We start from the raw sequence: 20,243 nt of genomic DNA on the forward strand, positions 1-20,243 counted from the left end.
TCCGACGCCCTGGGAGGCTCACCGGAAGTGCCGGACCTGAGACCCGGGGGGAGATGAGGAAGACTGGGGTCGGCTGCAAATGCGAAAAGCCAGGCAAAGGCACTAGGGTCTAAAATTTCCCTGGGGGTACACACTAAAATACCCTTTCCTAATTTTTTGTCCTCTCTAGAGTAATTTTTATAATTATTTTAAATTACATTTTTCTAATACTCCCCTCTAGACGAATTTAGTGAGGCCCACTCTCTTTGTCGACTACACTACCCAGAATGCACGTAGACCTTCCGCCTTTTGCGGCAGCCATCGAGGATGCTGGCGGAATTAAGCCGCGCATCCGCCTTCGAACTGCGCCGAGAGCTTTTTGAAATCGTAAACTGACGACTTCGTTCGATGTATATGTGCATTGAATTTATGGCATGTTTTTTTTTTCCCCTGGAGTTCCCAGTGGGAGGCAATAGTCTTCTCTTCCCAAACTAAAGATGTCCACCAAGCGTTGGATTTGTGGGTAAATGGGAGTCAGGATTGAAGTGGGCAACCGTGCTTGCGTTCTGCCGGTGGATGACGCTCGTTTAGGAGCGGGCCTGACTTTTCCAGCCTGAATGGCGGAGTGCTAGTGCCCGCCTCCAATGTGACCCAATCAGAAAGAGGGAAAGGCTGGGGGAACTAAGTAGCGATTGGTTGGATCCTGGGCCAATCGGGAGAGTCCTGATTTGGCGGGAGTCTTGACCGCTGCGGCTGCTCTTGGAGTCTCTGCACTAGCTCTCGGTGTCCGGCCGCCGTGGCCATGTTCGTGTCCGATTTCCGCAAGGAGTTCTACGAGGTGGTCCAGAGCCAGGTGACCCCTTTTCTTGGACCTCATGGCCGTGTCGGGGGGAAGGGATGAGAGGGAGCGGCCGTGGGAGGGCACCAGGGGCCCGTGTTCTGGTCTCTGCCTTCAACTGGCCCGCTCTTCTCCCGACAGAGGGTTCTTCTCTTCGTGGCCTCGGACGTGGACGCTCTGTGCGCTTGCAAGATCCTTCAGGTGAGCCTTGCGTACTTTGGAAGGGAAGGGCCGGGGCGAAAGGTGAGGATGCAGGCGAGGCCCCAGGAGGAGTTGGGTGCCGGGTGTGCTGGGAGTCGGGGCTGGAGGTGAGGAGCACAGTAGAGAACCGCCCCTCTTCCCAGCCCTCACGTTGAGAGCGCAGGCTACCTTAGTGGCTGGAGCAAAGGAAAGCTGGGGAGGGGCACTCTGAGAGGTCGTCTTGCTGGCAGGAGTGTTGGGTAAATTAGAGAAGGATTCTGCAAAAGGCAGGAATACTAGTTAGTATTTTTGCAATAACCTGGGCCAAAAAATGGTTGCATTGGAGAGACCCTTAGACCTGGAGTGGCTTCACAAGTGTGGGGTTTCAGACGGAGGAGTCTGTGACAACTGAGGGCACAGTGGTGTCATAAGCAATACCCGAAATCCAGATTCCTTCGTCTATCAGGGAAGATCATTGGTTCTGTTTTGAATATGATGCAATGTTTACATGACCTTTGGTCAGGCCCTTGGGTCAGAAACTACTTCTCAGAAGACCCAGAAATAAGATGAGCTTCCCTCCCAATGTTTTCCTTTGGTAATTTTCAAAAATTAGGCAAAGTTCACAGAATGATATAGTGAACAGTCATATCCCCATAACCTAGTTTTTCCCCTTAACGTTTTACCATTCTTGCTTTATCACATGTCATTCGTTTCTCAATCCATCGTTTTGTTTTTGTTTTTTTTTAAGTTCATTTCAAAGTAAATTGTAGATGGCCTAAATTTGATAGGTTTGAAATTAATCTCTCTCAGGCCCTGTTCCAGTGTGATCACGTGCAGTATACCCTGGTTCCAGTTTCTGGGTGGCAAGAACTTGAAACTGCATTTCTTGAGCATAAAGAACAGGTATGAAAGGAGTATTTTAGAATAATTAGTCTTATTTTATTCAGTTGCAATTTTTTTTTAAGATTTTATTTATTTATTTGACAGAGAGAGACACACACACAGTGAGAGAGGGAACACAAAGAGGGGTAGTGGGAGAGGGAGAAGCAGGCTCCCCACTGAGCAGGGAGCCTGGCGTGGGGCTCGATCCCAGGACCCTGGGATCATGACCCGAGCTGAAGGCAGATGCTTAACCGACTAAGCCACCCTGGCACCCTCAGTTGCAATTTCTTAACACTTAGCATTCCTTCTATGTCCACAATAGGTTGCATGTATATTTAAGTATCAGCTATGTTAGACAACGTGGAAGGAAAAAATGAGCTGTACAGGGTAACTTACCCTCAAGTTGTAGAAAAAAAATTGACAACCAAATAAAAGATAGTGAATCTTGGGGCGCCGTTAAGTCGTTAAGCGTCTGCCTTCAGCTCAGGGCATGATCCCGGCGTTCTGGGATCGAGCCCCGCATCAGGCTCCTCTGCTGGGAGCCTCCCACTCTCCCTGCTTGTGTTCCCTCTTTCACTGGCTGTCTCTCTCTGTCAAATAAATAAATAAAATCTTAAAAAAAAAAATAAGATAGTGAATGTGGACACTTTCTAACTTTGAATTTGTGTTGCTGATATTTCATTGTAAGGTGCTTGAAACTTAGTAGTTAGTTTTTGATATGGCCTCATTCAAATTATGTTAGATTACACTGCTATTTTACATTATCTATCCAAGAAAAAGTATTCCAGTTTCCAAATGTTAATCCAGGAACATATCTTCTCCCTTTGCAATGTAAACAGAGGCGGGACTCCTAGTGCTTCTGTATGGGGCTATACTGAGAGATGGGACATTTTAGATCCCACAGGGTAGGGCTGGAGTAGGGAAGAGGGTCTTTGGGGTCTGTGGCCACATTTAGGACTGTATAGCAGAGATAAATCCGTGCCTGGAGCTCCTGTCATCACGGAAGGAGTGTACTGGTGCCAACTTGGTATTTATAAGGAAGGGATTCTCTGTAGTGATAGGATGTAATAAGACTCAATTTAATATTTTGTGCCCGTTAAGTATGGACTGCCCAAGACATGCTACAAATTTAAACCTGTATAATGCTGTTACTACAGAGAGGCAACACGGTCCAGTAGGGTGACTGAGATCTGAGATCTGAAGAGGCTTTGAGAGACATTTGAAGTCTTGGTCTGCTGCTTATCAGCTTCTTGGCCCTGTGCATGAGACTGAGTCACGCTGAGCCTCCACGTGCTGCTCTGCGAAGCCGTGGGGCCTGTCTCGTGGTGTCATCATGGAAATGAAATAGCATGTGAAATATTTTAAAGCACTAACACAGGCCAGGGCTTGCCATTTTCGGAGTCTCACACCATCAGGGCCTTGCCTGGTGTCAAGAGCTTGATGTGTCTCAGCAGGACTCAGGGGCCTAGTATGCTGAAATGAAGGACCTCCTCAAGGCACTTACTTCACAATCTCTCTCCTTTTTCCAGTTCCGTTATTTTATCCTCATAAACTGTGGAGCTAACGTAGACCTATTGGATATCCTTCAGCCTGATGAAGATGCTATATTTTTTGTGTGTGACAGCCACAGGCCAGTCAACGTCGTGAACGTATACAACGATGCCCAGGTAACTTGGCCTTTGGGGCTCGTGTCTTCCCTGAGTTCTCCTGTCCATCTCTCTGTACCTCTTATGCCACGGACAACATCGCACCTGATGTTCTAAGCAAGGCATGTATCCACCTCCGCTACAGGAGTTGGAACAGCCTGAGGGCAAGCACCTGGTCTTGCTTATCTCTGGTGAGAAACATGGCACCCAAGTCTTAGAGGCACTCCAGAATGCATTTTGGAATTCACTTAACTTGGGAAGTATAAGGACCAGAACACTGCACCAAGCCTGCCCTCAGAGCTCAGGCCCAGCTGGCATCATTGAATAAAAGGATCTAGAGGCATTAGCCCTACAAGTGGGTCTAGCACTTTCCCTGCCCATCCAAAGGGTGGTGTGAGGACCAGCAAGACAATAGTGTAAAAGGACACCGTTAGCCTAAAATGGCCATGCTGTGCTTCCTCTTTGAACCCCAGCAGCAAGCATGGAGCCTGGCACAGGGCAGCCACCTAACCATTCTCTGAGTTAACCCCCCGACCCGTGTTATCAAACTGTTGGCCCCAAAGTTCTCTCTCTAAGCGAAATCAGCTTGGAACTGCTTTTAGAGACAGCAGTTGTATATTTACTTAGGTGTCACACATCTTTATGTCTTCTGTCAGAGTCCAAGTTGCCAGATATTCATTTTGTTTGCTCGGTGTGTGGCATAAGAGGGAGGTTTTTTCTCAGACTTAAATGACTGCGGATGGTTTTTAAATTTCTGGAATTTTTGCATATCGTGTGATACAACTGCAGTGCCTCAGTGAGTGGAAATGAAAACAAGAAAATGCTTGAGAAGTTTGAGATTCTTCTCTCAAACTGGGGACTCTTTGTACAGAACACTGAACGAGTCAGCTCATTGAGAAATAAGATTCTGCAAGAGAAAAACATGTGATGGAGAGTTTTCTGTCAATGAGAGAGGAGAACCTTGATTGCTTTTTGTTTTAATCTTAGATCAAACTACTCATTAAACAAGATGATGACCTTGAAGTTCCTGCCTATGATGATATCTTCAGGGATGAAGAAGAGGATGAGGAGCATTCAGGAAGTGAAAGTGACAATGGGTCAGAGCCTTCTGAGAAGCGCACACGGTTGGAAGAGGTGGGTTTGGGCCTCCCCTCAGTCTTGAGGGACTTGTGGTTCCCAGAGGTCAGAGCTCAGACTGGAGCCTGTGGGGTGCAGGGTTAGCTGCGGTTCAGCAGGCATGGGTGTTGACCCTGGGCTCTACCATCCCCTGGCTGTGTGGCCTCAGGCAGGTTACTGAACTTCTCTGAGCTATGACATCCTTGTCCGTACAATAGAATTTCATCAGATGAGATGAAACTTAGGATGGCTCAGCCTTTCGATCAGAGAGCATACATCTTTAAAAGTGATACAAAGAGGCGCCTGGGTGGCTCAGTCAGTTAGGCACCCAACTCTTGGTTTTGGCTCAGGTCTTGATCTCAGGGTCGTGAGGTCAAGCCCTGAGTCGGGCTCCACACTCAGTGCAGAGTCTGCTCAAGATTCTCTCTCCCTCTCCTTCCCACTCTGCTCTTCCCCCTGTTCTCTCTCTCTCTAAAATAAATAAAAATAAAATCTTAAAAAAAAAAAAGTCATACAGAGAAACAATAAATAGCATAAGCATCACCTCCCTTCCCCACTTTCTCAAGACTTGCTCTTTGTAGTCACCATGGAGGAACAAGATGGGTCTGGCTCTCAGCCAGGCTCAGTCCCCAGTGGGTACTCCAGGGGAAGCATCTTGTGTGCAAAGATAAGAGTGGTTTGAGCCTTGTGAGTCTTGGATCTGAGGTGCTTACCTGATCTGGGGCCTGGCCAATGGAAGTGGCCTACCCAATGCGGTGGCTTCTGCTACATGGAACATTAAAGATGGCAGATGGTTGTTCCTCTAACAGGAGGGCCATATTTTATTCTAGTGTTCAGTGTTGTGGCGGAAGCTCATGCCCTTTGGCTCCCAATCCTTGGTGTGCATGCTGAAATTTGCCTCTGAAATGTTTGGGGGTCTTCCCTTCATCCTTGGCCTAACATTTCCCAATAAGGTGCTTTAGCAGAGCTCTTTTGAGCCATTTTGGGGACATTCAGGACATTCTGTCCATCTAGGGAGCGTGTTCTGCAAAGGTAGGAATGTTTTCTTCTTGCCTTCCCTGCCTTTGACCAGTCCCTTCTCTAGAGTTTTGGGTGGTCTGATCAGGGACCTCAGGCACATTCTTAGATTCTCTTTCCTCTTGTCCAACTCTTTATCTGTTCCGCTCTCTGGCCAACTTCTGGTCTTCATCTTTTAATCTTTGATGTGTAAGAGCTCTTTTTTGTTATAACATTCATTTATCTATTAATGAGCTGCTTTCCGTCAGGCCCCAAATGTCAGTATCTGGTAGGATTTTCCCTGGAAACATTCATGTTCTGCAGATTAGTATCTTGGAATTCTCTATCCTGACTAGTAAGTACATTTCATCACCTAATATGTGCCAGGTATTGGTTAGGCTCTAGGGTCCCTGGGGGAGAACAAAGTCCTGCCTTCACAAAGCTTCCTTTCCAGTGGGGGAGACATAGGGAATGTGTAAATGAGCACAGTTCAAGGATGGTTTCCAGTGGAGAGCTGTGTCCTATGAGGAAAACTAAAGCAAGGTAATGGGCTGGACAGAGAATGGCCTGCTTTTATGAAGGTGGCCGCGGACACTTGACCTGAATGAGGAAGGAAAGAGCCAGGAAGATCCCTAGGATCTTCTGTGTGTCCAGTGCATAGTATCCACAGATGCTAGGGCTCTGTGGGAGACAGGTAAGTGAGAACTGACCAGCGTGTTTGGCAGTAAAGAGAATGTCGATGGTTCTTGCTGAGCTGTAAGAACATGTCAGAGCTTCCATTGACGTTCTTAGCGCATCTATTTGGAATCTGAGTTTGTGAATGCTTTCTGTAGTACTCCTATAATATACATAATTTCCCACCAGCTTTTTTTTTTCTTTCAGAAGTTTTATAATTTTAGCGTTTTTTTAATTCTTTATTTAAATTCAATTTAGTTAACATATACTGTATTATTAGTTCAGGCATAGAATTTAGTGATTCATCAGCTGCATATAACACCCAGTGCTCATTGCTTCAAGTGCCCTCCTTAATGCCCATTACCCAGTTACCCCCTCCCCCCACCCACCTTCCCTCCAACGACCCTCAGTTTGTTTCCTAGAGATCAGTGTCTCTTATGGTTTGTTTTCCTCTCTATTTTCATCTTATTTTATTTTTCCTTCCCTTCCCCTATGTTCATCTGTTCTATTTCTTAAATTCCACATATGAGTGAAATTGTGTGGTATTTGTCTTTGACTCATTTCGCTTAGCATAATCCCCTCTAGTTCCATCCACGTCATTGCAAAATGGCAAAATTTCATTTTTTTTGATGGTTGAGTAATAATTCCATTGTGTGTGTGTATATATATATATACATATATATATATACATATATACATATATATCACATTTTCTTTATGCATTTATCTGTTGATGGACATCTGGGCTCTTTGTGTATTTTGGCTATTGTGGACATTGCTGCAATAAACATTGGGGTGCAGGTGCCCCTTCAAATCACTGTGTTTGAATCCTTTGGATAAATACCTAGTAGCACAATTGCTGGATTGTAGGGTAGCTCTATTTTTAACTTTTTGAGGAACCTCCATACTTTTTTCCAGAGTTTTTATTTTGGTATTTTTCTAACGTATGCAATATTTAAAAAGATAGTACAGTGAATACCCAAATACCTTTCATCTGGATTTGGCAATTTTTCACATTTTCCACTTTTGCTAGTTTGCCTTCTTTCTATATATGCTTTTTTTTTTTTTTTTTTTTTTTGCTAGGTCATTTGAGAATAAGTTGCAGACACCATGATGCTCCCTGACAAATTCTTCCATATGCATCTCCTAAGAACATTCTCCTCTATCAACACAGTAACATTATCATACATAAGAAATTAGTAATGTCACCTATTCAACCCATATTCCAATTTCTTTAATTGTCCCCAAAATAGATTTTGTGTCTGAAGCATCATCCAACCAGGGCTGGCACATTTGCTTTTATTCTTTTGTTTTTTTTTTTTTTTTAAGATTTTATTCATTTATTTGACAGAGAGAGAGACAGCCAGCTAGAGAGGGAACACAAGCAGGCGGAGTGGGAGAGGAAGAAGCAGGCTCCCAGCAGAGCAGGGACCCTGACGCGGGGCTCAATCCCAGGACTCTGGGATCACGCCCTGAGCCGAAGGCAAACGCTTAACGACTGAGTCACCCAGGTGCCCCCTCTTAATTGTTTTTTTTTTTTTTAAAGATTTTATTTATTTATTCGACAGAGACAGCCAGCGAGAGAGGGAACACAAGCAGGGGGAGTGGGAGAGGAAGAAGCAGGCTCATAGCAGAGGAGCCTGATGTGGGGCTCGATCCCTTAATGCCGGGATCACGCCCTGAGCCAAAGGCAGACGCTTAACTGCTGTGCCACCCAGGCGCCCCTAATTGTTTTTTAACCTAGACCAGGACCCCGTCTCTTTTTTTCTGTTTTGTTTTGAATGACATTGGAGGCCAGTCCAGTTTTCTAGTATTTATCGCTTGTTCATGGAGTACTTTTACTTGCTTCTCTAACTTTGCATTTGCTGTCATCCAAGTTTAGGCCTACATACCTGATATTAATAAAAGTTAACACCTTTTTCCCCAAATATTTAATTTATTTATTTGAGAGAGAGGGAGAGCACAAAGGGAGAATGAGAGGGAGAAGCACACTCCCCACTGAGCAGAGAGCCTGATGTGGGACTCGATCCCAGGACCCTGAAATCATGACCTGAGCCAAAGGCAGATGCTTAAACGACTGAGCTTCCCAGGTGCCCAAAAGTTAACACTTTTGGGAATACTTCAAATGTAATTAAACCTGCATGATTTGTAAATACACTTGTATTCAAGATATAGTCTCAGAACTATATTGATAAGGGTGCACACTCAAAGAGATTTAGAGAAAACAGTCTATAAATGTAGAAACCTTAGCTTCCTTTACTTCCCTTACTCTCCTCTGTTTATAATGTACGTGTCTTAAAAATAGCCTCTGTGTTCATTTAGTTCCACATCATACAATGGGATAAATTTTGCTTCAACAATGGAAATGATTATAAAACTCAAGAGGATAAGGGAAGCCTATTGTATTTACCCAGTTTCTACTCAGCATGTTCTCTCTTCCATCCTGATGTTCCAGGGGTTTTTCTATTGTCATTTTCCTTCTGTTTATAGAAACGCCTGTAACCATTTTTCTTTTTTTTTTTTTTTAGAGGCAATCTGCTGGCAGTAAATTCTCTTAGTTTTCCTTTTTCTGAGAATTACTTTATTTTTCTCTTCGTTCCTGGAAGATATTTTCACAGTGTGTGGGGTTCTGGGTTAACAGTTCTTTTCTATCAGCACTTGAAAACGTTCTGCTCCTTCTTCTGGCCTCTGTGGTTTCTAGCGAGAGGTCTGCTGCTATTCACATTGTTTTATCCCATAGTTAAGATGTCATTTTTCTTTTGCTGTTTTTGAGATTTTAAAAAAAATGACTCTAATGGTCAGAAGTTTAATTACATGTATCTTGGTGTGGATTTCTTTGGGTTTAACCTATTGGGATTCAGTCAGCTTCTTGAATCTGTAGGTTTATGTGTCTTGCCAAATTTCGAGCCATGGTTCTTTATTTTCAGCCATTATTTCTTCTAGTGTGTTTTCAGCCAATCCTCTTTCTCCTCTCCTTCCAAGACACCAATGACAGGAAGGGTAGGTCTTTTGTTGTAGGCTCATATGTTACTGAGGTTGTTTGTTTGTTTTTCCAGTTTGTTTTCCATCTCTTGATCAGACTGGATCATTTCTATCATTGTATCTGCTGGTTCTTTTCTCTGTTCTTGCGTTCTGCTCTTGAGCCCATCTGCTGCGTTTCTATTTCAGTTATTGTACTTTGCAGTTGTAAATTTCTCTGGTTCATCTCTATTTTTCTGTTTATTTGCAAAAGCTTCCTATTTTTTTTTCATGTGTTTCAACTTTGTTTCTAATTGTCCATTGAAGCATTTTTATGGTGACTGCTTTAAAGTCTTTGTCAGGGGCGCCTGGGTGGCACAGCGGTTAAGCGTCTGCCTTCGGCTCAGGGCGTGATCCCGGCGTGATGGGATCGAGCCCCACAATAGGCTCCTCCGCTGGGAGCCTGCTTCTTCCTCTCCCACTCCCCCTGCTTGTGTTCCCTCTCTCGCTGGCTGTCTCTACCTCTGTCAAATAAATAAATAAAATTAAAAAAAAATAATAATAAAATCTTTGTCAGATTATTCTACCATCTTTGTCTTCTTGGTGTTGGCATTTATGGGTTTCCTTTTTTTGTGTTCAGTTTGAGATCTTCCTGGTTACTGTTGTGATGAGTGCTTTTCGCATGAAACCTGGACATTTTTATATTATGTTTTGAGATTCTGGGTCTTATTTAAGCCTTCCGTTTTATCTGCTTTCTGTGACATCACTCTGGCATGGTCTCTTTATAGTCAGGTGGAGGTAGAAGTTCAAGATTCCCCACTTGACCTCCATTAGCCAGTAAGAGGAGTGGCTCTTTGTTACCAGTGGGCAAGGAAAATCCAGGCTTACTACTTGGGCTCTTCTGATACCATCCCAGTGAACATGTTGGAAGGTGTTTCAAGTGAAAGGTGGAGGTGTTACAGGTGGGAGGTGCTCACCAGGGTGGGAGTCTGGGCTCCCACTTGGTCTTTGCTGGGTGGATAGGGGTAGGGCCACAGTGTTTTTGGTGGTGGTGGCTAGAGTAGACCAATTATTGTCTAAAAGTTTTCTGTCTTTCAAGGCTGCTCCTCTGGGTCCTTGGCTTTTTGGGGGGATTTTTTCCCTTGTGCTGGTTGTTTCCAGGTTGCCAGCTTCTTCAGCTTCTTCAGCTTCAAGTCTGGGATATGTAAGCCAAAATCAAAACCCAGGGAACTCATCTGCCACTCCTCAGGTCCTAGGATCCCCAGCTGGTTGGCCTTCCTCTCCACCTTCCAGAGTCTTATTTTGTTTGCTTTATATATGTTGACAGGGTTTCCAGATATATTTAGTGGACATATAGGGAAAATTAGACAATTTCCATCTTTCTGGAAGCAGAAGTCTTGGGACCATAGATTTGTAAACCCGCCATACTACCTCATGCCTTTGCTGTGAGAACGAAAGGGATTGTGCCTATAATATTAGAACAGTGGCTGGCACGTGGAGGGATATAGGAAACTTCAGTGCTTATTAATCTGGTGGGAAAGCCAGTACGAAGTGGCGATGTGCTTATCCTAGATCACACAGTGGTGGGGGCAATGGAGTCCTGGCCATTCCCCACCTCAGTTCCTCCTTCCTCCAGGACTGGCCTGAGCTCAGGATATGGGAATGAGTGACCCATGTTTTCCCTTGGGGGGGGGGGGGTCCATGCCCAGTGGCTTCTGCCTCATCAGAACCTTCTCAGGCTACAGGGATAAATTCCTGGCTTCTTTGCTCAACCCTTTGTTCTCTTTGTCCCCTCATCAGGAGATAGTGGCACAAACCATGAAGAGGAGGCAGCGAAGAGAGTGGGAGGCTCGGAGGTGAGTATGCACTTCAAGCAGTACCCCATGCCACGGAGCCCGCAATCCCTGTGGGATACCTGTGTTTTCCCTGGGGCCTGGATACAATTTTCTTTTTTTCCATTTGAGGACAATTCATTTAGTTTAGAAACTCTGCGTCGGTGGCTCCAGGAGTGAGCATGCGGCCCCTGCATTGGAGAAGAGCTCTGGGTCCCCTCTGTATCACCCTGTGGTCTCACGAGTGGCAGGACTGGGCCCAGAGGTCTCCCAAATACATGCTGTTAGGGGTGACAGCCCTTTGTCTTTCATTTTTGTAGTTTTCCAGATGTACTTTTATTTGTACGTTCTTTATAAATGAGATACAAACTGTGTAAAGGTTTTCATAGAAAGAAAGTACGTGGAAAGGAAACTGAATTATTCATAATTCCTCTCCACATTGCAGATTTAAAAAGTGAAGTTCTCTGGGGCCAGCGGGTGGCTCATTTGGTTTGAGCGTCCAACTCTTGGCGTCGGCTCAAGTTGTGATCTGTGATCTGTGTGGCCCGCATCTGGCTCTGCAGTCAGTGCAGAGTCTGCTGCAGATTCTCTCTCCCTTTCCCTCCTGCTCATTTTCTCAGATGAATAAATAAAATCTTAAAAAAAAAAAAAAGTGAAATGCTCGAAAATAAAAACAAACTGGAAAGGTGATTGTAGCTTTAGGTGACGGTGCAGCAGTGCCGTTGAGCTGAGATCTCCTTGCTCGATCCGGTCCTTGAAGGGCTCTGCTACTCCAGCTGAGAGTGTTATGCTTCGCCACGCCTCATGGAAGGACAGTGAAAAACCATCCTGGGAAGTTTAAGGAAAGAAAAGTGAATATAACCCATATTCACTGATCGGAAGAGATTCTGACTTTGGATCAATCCTCCTGGGGTATCCATACTTGTGCATATTTTATATGATCCTAATATGCACCTAATTTTGCATTTTTTTCACTTAATATAACCATTTTCGACAGTTCCGAACAGCTCTTATAACCCGTGCTGTGCTTACTTGGCCAGTCCCCTTCTTTTTTGAACTGGAGGTTCCTTCCCGTATTTTGCCACGACAAGTAGAGCTGTGATGAACAACCTTGTGCACACAGTGCTATCTTTCTTGTTTCTTTGAACTGTTGTCTTAGGATGATTTCTTAGAAGTGGGATTCTGCGACTATTCTATGCCGTTTTACAGCTTTCATTGCCACAAGCCTTTTGTGTCAATGTTACTCCCTTCCCTGCCTTGTACACGTACACTCCGTGAAAGGGTCCGTAAGTGGATGACTTGATCTGTGTGTCTCTGAGTACTGTCAAGTTTTAGCATTTTCCAGATGTTGGTCTTCCTTGCACTGCTGCCTGTTGAGGACCTGCGTTTTATGTCGTTATAGAAGAGACATCCTCTTCGACTACGAACAGTATGAATATCACGGGACATCGGTACGTACGGATGGGTGTACTTCACCATAGAGTTCTGATTCTAGGGGTCAGTGTCCTAAAACATGAGGACGAATGAACATAGGTTTAAGAACCACAAAAGCCTGGTTTGAATCGGAGCCCACAACTTCTGCTGTGTGACCTAGGGCAGATGGGACAGCTTCTCTGAGACTTAAACTTCTCCTCTGTAAAAGGAAGAGAGCTACCCTCATTTCCGAGGCAGTTCTTAGGCTGGTCCTGCACACCCAATAGGTGCCCATAGGACAGCAGCTATTATTTTTGTTCAGCATCAAAAATACAGAACAAGTCTGTTTCAGTCTCTGTGCAAGAAGATAAAGCTTTAGAATTACAGAGGCCCGTTACTGTGTGTGTTATGGAACTGCGTGTGTTACTATATGTGTTTTCACATGGAAAACATACTGTGTTGACTCTGGTAGTGTTGAGCAGAGGTCAGGGCTTTAAGGAGCCCCAGAAAATAAGTTTCCAATAAAATATCATGTGTTTAGTATTAGCATTTGGCCCTGGGGCCTTGAACTCTGAACACCATATTTCCAGCATCCCTTTTACTGTCAAGGTCCCAGCATCCTTTGAAGGATCGTCTTTTTGCCCTCTCTGCTCTGCGCCAGGATATGGAAATTTTTAAGCAGTGGATAAGGTGGGTGTGGAGACAGATGCCTGGCTCCCTCCAGATTTGTGGACCATTCCCTTGGAAATGCTCTCTGGTGGGTAGCTCAGCATCACACAGCTAATGGGACTTTAGAGTCTTCTAGTTGGACACTGATCCCCCTTGTCTCCTACCAAAACCCAGACTCTGCTCACAGGGAGCTAGACGCTTCTGTCTGCAGACAGCCCTGTTAGAAAGATCTTCCTCACAGAGGTCCTGATGCATCCTCCCTCTTTAATGTCCAGGTAGTGGAAACCAAGGCCCTGCCTCACCCAGCCTTCCTGGTAGTGTGTGTGTGTGTGTGTGTGTGTGTGTGTGTGTGTGTGTGTGTGTGTAAGGCTACCAGCCAGCCGGGAAGAGCATGTGGACATAGGCCCCCAACCTCCTGGCTTCGGTGCCTCCCCAGGTATCACTGAGGCACACAGTGAGATGTGTAGGGGCCCTCACACAGTGCTGTACCCAGATGTTCTCCCTTACATGATGAAGTGTGCACCCAGGAATGTTAGCAGAGGAGACCGTGCAAGTCACTTAAGTTACTCTGTCTTCTTCCCTCAGTTTGGCCTGGAATCCACCCACGCTTCCTTCCCTAGCTGCAGGGCTTGGCTGGGATCCTAGACAGCTCAGGTCTGGCCCAGCTGTGCAGCCCAGCCCCAGCGTGTACCCCTCCTATAAGCACAGCTGCCTTGGACCTCAGGCTTCTTTCTTTCTTTGCAGTCAGCCATGGTGATGTTCGACTTGGCGTGGATGATGTCCAAGGACTTGAATGATATGCTGTGGTATGTAGGCCCCATCAGGACCAGTGCTGTGTTGGGCTTCTTTCTCCAAGTACCTCTGTCCTCCCACAGTGTGAACAGGGTCTGGAGGAAGACATCACTGTGCGGTTTCCACCAGGAATATAGGACACAGCTCCTTTCTGGGAATTTGCATAGCCCTGGTTTTCTTCCTCAGACTCTTGACTGAGTACAAACTCCTGGGGGAAATGGAGGGAGCACTGTTAGGTGCAGAGAGTCAAGGGTGGAGCCTGACTGCAGCTCTGCCCTGCCCACCCTACCACTCAGCCTTGCTGCCTGGTAAATTTGGGTAACAGAAGGAGCATGAGATTTGAACAAGGCAGCCCTTGCTAGGTATCTTTGCACCCCTATGTGTGGTGAAATCTGGCACAGGAATACCCATCAGCCCACCTCTGAGTCTGCTACACGGGCCACAAGCACAAGTGCTCAACGCAACTTAGGTTGGTTTAGAAACTAAACCCGGAGTCTGAACAAAGAAAGTCTAGGTCTGGCCTGCTCCACCCCCTCAGCCCTCTGCTTCGGTCCTGGTTTTCTCCTCCACGAGATGAGGAGGGGACGCCCTTCCCGGCCCTGAGCCCACGGTGGGGATTGTAATGCTCTTTGCTGAATCAGGGTTTTAGGACAGCCAGGGGCTGGGGCAGGTTCAAGGCACTAGCCACACCTAAGCCCAGGGATGCTCTGTCATCACCCTGATCTGGTGCCTGGCCATGTGCCCACCTGTCATCCTTGGGCACTTGGCTCAGCTCTCTTCGCCTCAAGTCCTCCTCCATGGTGTGGACTGACAATCACATGCCCTGGCACAGGGGCCAACTTGTGCATCAAGAGATCTTGCAGTAAGGTCAGGTGGGAGTCCTGTACTGTGCCCTGTAGCCACAGCTTGTGACTCCATTGGGGAGCCTTTGGTGAGCACCTGCTGTATGCCCACTCACAACAAACACCCCCAGTTTAGCATTGATGTCAGAACATGCCCCTGTGAAATGCCTCCAGAAAACTCCAGAAACAGCACAAGGGCAAACGCAAAATAACCTGATACAAAATGTATGTGTGGAAAGGTTGGAAGGAGGAAGGGTGTGTTGGGGAAGACATAGCAGGGTAGCATTTTTTGAAGAGGACCCTCTGAGGAAGGGCTCACTGCCCTGAGAGAGATGGCACTTAGATACCCTGCCCCCTTGTGAGCCTTCCAGGGCCTCCCCTGCCTCACTTGCACCCAGTATCTCTGGCTGTTCTCAGCTCTGGCCCCAGAGGAGGGTCTTGAAGGACGTGGCCTGGGGACCGAGGGTACACACCTGAGGTCCTGGTCCCTCCTGCCAGTGGCTGGCCGTGACCCTGGAGAGGTCAAGCCAACCTGGATCTCCATTATCATCTCATCCACAAAAGATGAGCTAAGAGACAGGACCTTGGAAGGTTCTTAGGCCTAAATGCGGTTACTCTGTCCCATCATTTCAAGGCAGGGAGACATGGGCGTGCTGAGGGTCTGCTGTGCTGCAGGGCATATTGCAGAGGGGGCAGGTGATACGAGGGGCTCCGAGGTGGAATGACGCGCTAGGATCCACCAGCACCTGAATATGGTGTCTGCTACAGTCCCACTCCAGCAGGATGAGGGTAGAGAATGGTGGTCAGCCAAACACAGAGACAGCATCATGCCTGCCATCCTTGTCCTGGGAGATCTCCCTTCTGGGTCCTGAAAGCTCCCACGGCAGTGACACTGTGCCGGGAGCCCTGAGTTGGCCCCATAACCTTTCTACCCTGCAGAGGAGAGACTGCCTGTCCGACAGTGGGCCTGGGCCTGGCCAGCTGGTGAGGGACGCTCCTGTGAGCTTTGTTGCTCTTTTCTCTTCCAGGTGGGCCATCGTTGGACTAACAGACCAGTGGGTACAAGACAAGATCACCCAGTAAGGATGTGTTCCCTCAGGCTGTCCAAGGTTGGCCTGTGCTGGGGCCATGTGCATGGCCTGGCTGCAGCTCCAGTTTGCAGTGGGAAGATGGGTGGCAGAGCCCTGTCGGGGAGGGAGCTGGCCTTGGGCCTGGATCCTCATCACTGAGGATGGGCTTGGGACTAGGACTTGTGGTGGGGTGGGGTGTGGCCTGGTGTGGATGCTTTGTCCACCCTCAGGAAGCCCACCAGATGGAGCCAGAGGTGAGAGGAGGGAGCTCAGTCTGCCGGCTCTCCATATGTCCTTGCACATGGGCTGGGAAGAGGAGGTGAGGGCCCCAGGAATCCTGCCAGGGAGGGTGGATGTGATCTCAAAGGCAAGGGGAAGGCTGGTAAGGACTGCCAGGAGGACTGGCATGGAGCCGAATTCTCTTTTGCCTCTCAGTGGGCAGGCTCCCCGTCACTCTTGATGGAGAGCTGAGGGGCTACCCCAGAATGCAGACACCAGGGAGGCATGGGGTCCCCATTCTGGTGGCCATCAGGTGGGAACTCCAAGAGAATCAACAGGGACCCATACCCGAACCCTGTCCAAGGGCACGCTAGCCTGTCACCTGGCACAGCTTCTGCATATACTGGACTCCTTGTGCAATTTGCAGAGGCCCCTGTGCCCCCATTTCCTGCCTCTCCCACCCCACTCTGACCACCTGAGTCCTGCAGTATAGCCCAGGGACTGGGAGGGTTCTGAGTCTCACAGGCCTGGGCACTTTGCTGGGCCTGCTCCCCCTTCCATGTTAAGGATGGCATGGGGTGTGTGTAGTGCCAGACACCATCCCTGACCTGGGGCAGCCCCTCATGTGAGGCTTCACTGTCACTGTCCTGCCCAGTGGCTGCCTGCAGGTAGACCTGGACTGGGGTCTGCCCTCCCCTGCTTCCTGTGCAGGATCCACACCCTCTGCTGGGATTACTGACACTATGTGATCTGTCCACTTGACCGTGGCTGGTGGACAGGGCCGTGGCCTCCCAGAGTGCCCACCCTCAGGAGGCCTCAAAAAAGTAAGGGCAGGACAGCCGCTGCCCAGAGGAGAGTGCAGGGGGTCCAGGGGTCCAGCCAGAGCCCACTGCTCTCTGCTCTGTCTCCTCACACCCCCGGCCACCAGGCGCTGGTTGTGGAGCCACACTCGGCTTCTCCACAGTGGTGGCGGAGCTCCGTCAGTCCTGGCAGGAACAGCCTGTGTGGTGGGCCAGCCCCTGAGCCTGGGAGGGGGGGCTCCCCCGAGGGAAGGAGGGAAGCCGCGTGGCCTGGCTGTGTGTGAGAGGAAGGCGCCCACCCAGGCGGCTGGCGGGGCTTTCTTTCCAGGATGAAGTACGTGACCGACGTCGGCGTCCTGCAGCGCCACGTGTCCCGGCACAACCACCGGAATGAGGACGAGGAGAACGCCCTCTCTGTGGACTGCACGCGGATCTCCTTCGAGTATGAGTATCCTTGCAGCTCAGGCCTGCCAGGCACAGGCAGTGCCCTGGCCCTCAGTTTTGCTCAGCAGCCCACCATTTGTTGTGTCACGTCTGTGGGCCCAGCCTGCGTCCCCCTGTGGGGGGTGTGGTTGTGGCTGCGGAGCTGCAGGTGTGGATTGCGCTGCTGCGGCTACCGTGAGAGAGGGGCCCTGGTGCGCTCTCCAGGCTGCGCAAAGTCCCGGGGACTGGGGAGCAGCCTCTGTCCTGGCTCTTCTGTGTGGCTTTGGCTCCTAAATGCCAGCGCTGTGTTTGGGAGCAGTATCCGTTTATTTAGGGCTCACATTGGGCCTGGTGCGTGTGGGCAGGTGCATTGCAGGGCCCACCTGTGTGGCGCAGGTGGTGTGGTAATAAGCGCAGACTCTTGCCAAGCCAGTCAGGAAGAAGTAAGCCGGCATATGATTACAGAGCGCAAATGTTTCATGAGAAGAGGTAGGGCATTGGTACAGTAACCAGGGGCTTGTTGGGTGGCAGTGCTCAGGAAAGGCCTTTGGGAGGCCACATCTCAGACTGAGACTTAGCCATACTCCACGGGAAGGAGGGCAGCCTGGGCCAAGACTGTGGCTGTGCAAAAAGGCCCTGAGGTGAGCTTGAGGAAGTGGCTGGAAAGATGGGTGGGGTCTGAGGGTCAGAGAGCCTAGGGCAGTGGGAGGTTGAGGGGGTTGCTGAGTTCAGTTCTTTGTGCTTAAAAGGTCCCTTGGCTGCTGGTTGTGGGGAGACTGACAGCCACAGGCGCAAGGCGTGGCTGGGGCCTGACTGCTTCCGTGGTAGGTAGTGATGGCAGGAATGATGCTGCCCTGTGCCTACTGTGATAGATGGGGACCAATAAACATGGCGTTTAGATGGGTCAAGTAGGAGGTGGCCGTGACACATCTAGGAAGCGGTGCCAGATGTGAGGCAGCCGAGCTCCCAGGATGGGGAGCCCACCAGGACCTGACATACAACGTCTGAGGATCAGGGCCCAGCCGTCAGGAGGGGCAGCACAGAGGATAGAGCCCACCATGTGCCCAGAGGCCAGGCCTCTGTGGCAGGTGTGTTGACAGAAGTGGTGTCAGGGCATCAGCATGACTGACTGTAGGATGCAAGCAGAGCCAGCCTGGCATCCTGCTGAGACCCTTGGAGTAGGGGACGAGAGGCGTGCGGGAGAACAGGATTGTCCTCACCCACAGCCGCACTCGCAGCCCCACCAGCCGTAAAGAGCATGTTTAAGAAGAAGAGTGAGGGTGGGCTTTGCTCAGGGGGTCCCGGCAGAGGGACGGATGTGGGGGAGGGCCGACACCCGTGTAGCACGCAGGGAGCAGATGGGATGACAGCCTGGACTGCCCTGTGTGGCCACAAGGACTCTCTCTGTCACCACAGTACATAGACTCTCAGAACCCCTGCGCTTCAGTTTCCCTGTCAACCCAAGGGTGATAGTGGTGTGTGTACACCCGCTTACAAGCTCTTTATATGGGTCAAATTAAGCTAAGAAGGTCAAAGAGCGCCAGGTTACCCGTGTGATAACTGGTTGTCCCAGGATGGGTGGGGCCATGCGTTGCCAGCTGCGGGGCGCCGCCAGCCACAGCCTCCTTGACTGGCCCCAGCCTCCGCCTGGTGCTCTACCAGCACTGGTCCCTCCATGACAGCCTGTGTAACACGTGCTACACCGCAGCCAGGTTCAAGCTCTGGTCTGTGCACGGGCAGAAGCGGCTCCAGGAGTTCCTCGCCGACGTGGGGTGAGTGACCACCTCGGCCCGGAGGTCCCCGCCCCTCCGCCCCCCCCACCCCCAAGGGAAAAGTCCCTCCCCTTCATTGTGACCAACATCCAGTGGCTACCCGTTTCTACCGGAAGCACCTCACCTGGAGACCCTAGAATATCTTCTGAAGGTCCCTTGTTTGCACGTGCTGGGACCCCTCATAGGGTGCTTTCCATCCTACTGTTGTTTAGCGATCTCCCATCTGAAGCCAGGTCACTTGTATGACCAGTGCTTGTCATCTTTCCAGCCTCCCCTTGAAACAGGTGAAGCAGAAGTTCCAGTCCATGGACATCTCCTTGAAGGAGAATTTGCGGGAGATGATCGAAGAGTCTGCAAACAAATTTGGGTAAACACATGTTTTTCTGGATTAAGCTTCATTCAGCTTTCAGCTTTAGCCACATTCCTAAAATAATGCAAAAACAAGAATGCACAAGCGAGTGTGAACTGTCTAGCCTTTCCTGAAGTTTTGAGTTCTCTTTGGGTTAAAAGTAGGTCCAGAGCTAGAGGAGTCCAGGTCCTTAAATCCTGGGACCGAGGTGCAGACCTCTAGTTTGAGCTGGTCTAGCCTCACTGAACACAGGAAATGGCCCTGGGAAGGGCCCACTGGGGCTAGGTGCAGGCAAGCTCTGCCTCCCAACCAGTGGAACAGATTTGGACAAGGCACTTGGTGCCCTGGGTTACAGGGCTGGGATATCAGGTCTTCTGACCCCTGCATTCTGGGACCAGAGTGGTCTTGCCATGAGCAGTAGCAGGGGCCAGGGAGGGACAGAGCTCACCCACAACTTGAGAGCACTCCCACATGCACACAGTGCCGACAACAGTGTTGCTTCCTCCCACTGCAGGATGAAGGACATGCGCGTGCAGACTTTCAGCATTCACTTTGGGTTTAAGCATAAGTTCCTGGCCAGCGATGTGGTCTTTGCGACCATGTCGCTGATGGAGAGTCCCGAGAAGGACGGCTCAGGGACAGATAACTTCATCCAGGCTCTGGACAGTCTTTCCAGGTAGTGGGTGTGGCTGTGGGCTCCTGTCCTCCCCCCACAGGCCACCTCTGGCCCTCAGCCTAACACTCTTCAGGGACCCCAGGGTGTGGTGGTGACTGTGTCCTGCAGAAACTGAA

The 20,243-nt window shown here is 49.1% G+C and overlaps 1 protein-coding gene across 2 annotated transcripts in view; it reads left to right on the top strand.

The window, feature by feature from the left end:
- Position 1: 1 nt before the first annotated feature.
- CDC45 (cell division cycle 45) overlaps positions 2-20,243 on the top strand; it is a 34,290-nt gene continuing 14,048 nt past the window's right edge. For both annotated transcript variants that reach the window (XM_026486361.4, XM_057305838.1), the window contains exons 1-13: positions 2-832; positions 959-1,018; positions 1,808-1,900; positions 3,409-3,546; positions 4,513-4,659; positions 11,071-11,126; positions 12,505-12,553; positions 13,929-13,990; positions 15,847-15,897; positions 17,236-17,355; positions 18,971-19,102; positions 19,371-19,469; positions 19,966-20,127. In XM_026486361.4, the coding sequence (XP_026342146.1) occupies positions 782-832; positions 959-1,018; positions 1,808-1,900; positions 3,409-3,546; positions 4,513-4,659; positions 11,071-11,126; positions 12,505-12,553; positions 13,929-13,990; positions 15,847-15,897; positions 17,236-17,355; positions 18,971-19,102; positions 19,371-19,469; positions 19,966-20,127 (1,220 nt within the window). In that variant the 5' untranslated portion in view covers positions 2-781. The remainder of the gene's footprint in view (positions 833-958; positions 1,019-1,807; positions 1,901-3,408; positions 3,547-4,512; positions 4,660-11,070; positions 11,127-12,504; positions 12,554-13,928; positions 13,991-15,846; positions 15,898-17,235; positions 17,356-18,970; positions 19,103-19,370; positions 19,470-19,965; positions 20,128-20,243) is intronic.

The sequence above is a fragment of the Ursus arctos genome, unplaced genomic scaffold (genome assembly GCF_023065955.2).
Source record: "Ursus arctos isolate Adak ecotype North America unplaced genomic scaffold, UrsArc2.0 scaffold_34, whole genome shotgun sequence".
Taxonomy (NCBI): domain Eukaryota; kingdom Metazoa; phylum Chordata; class Mammalia; order Carnivora; family Ursidae; genus Ursus; species Ursus arctos.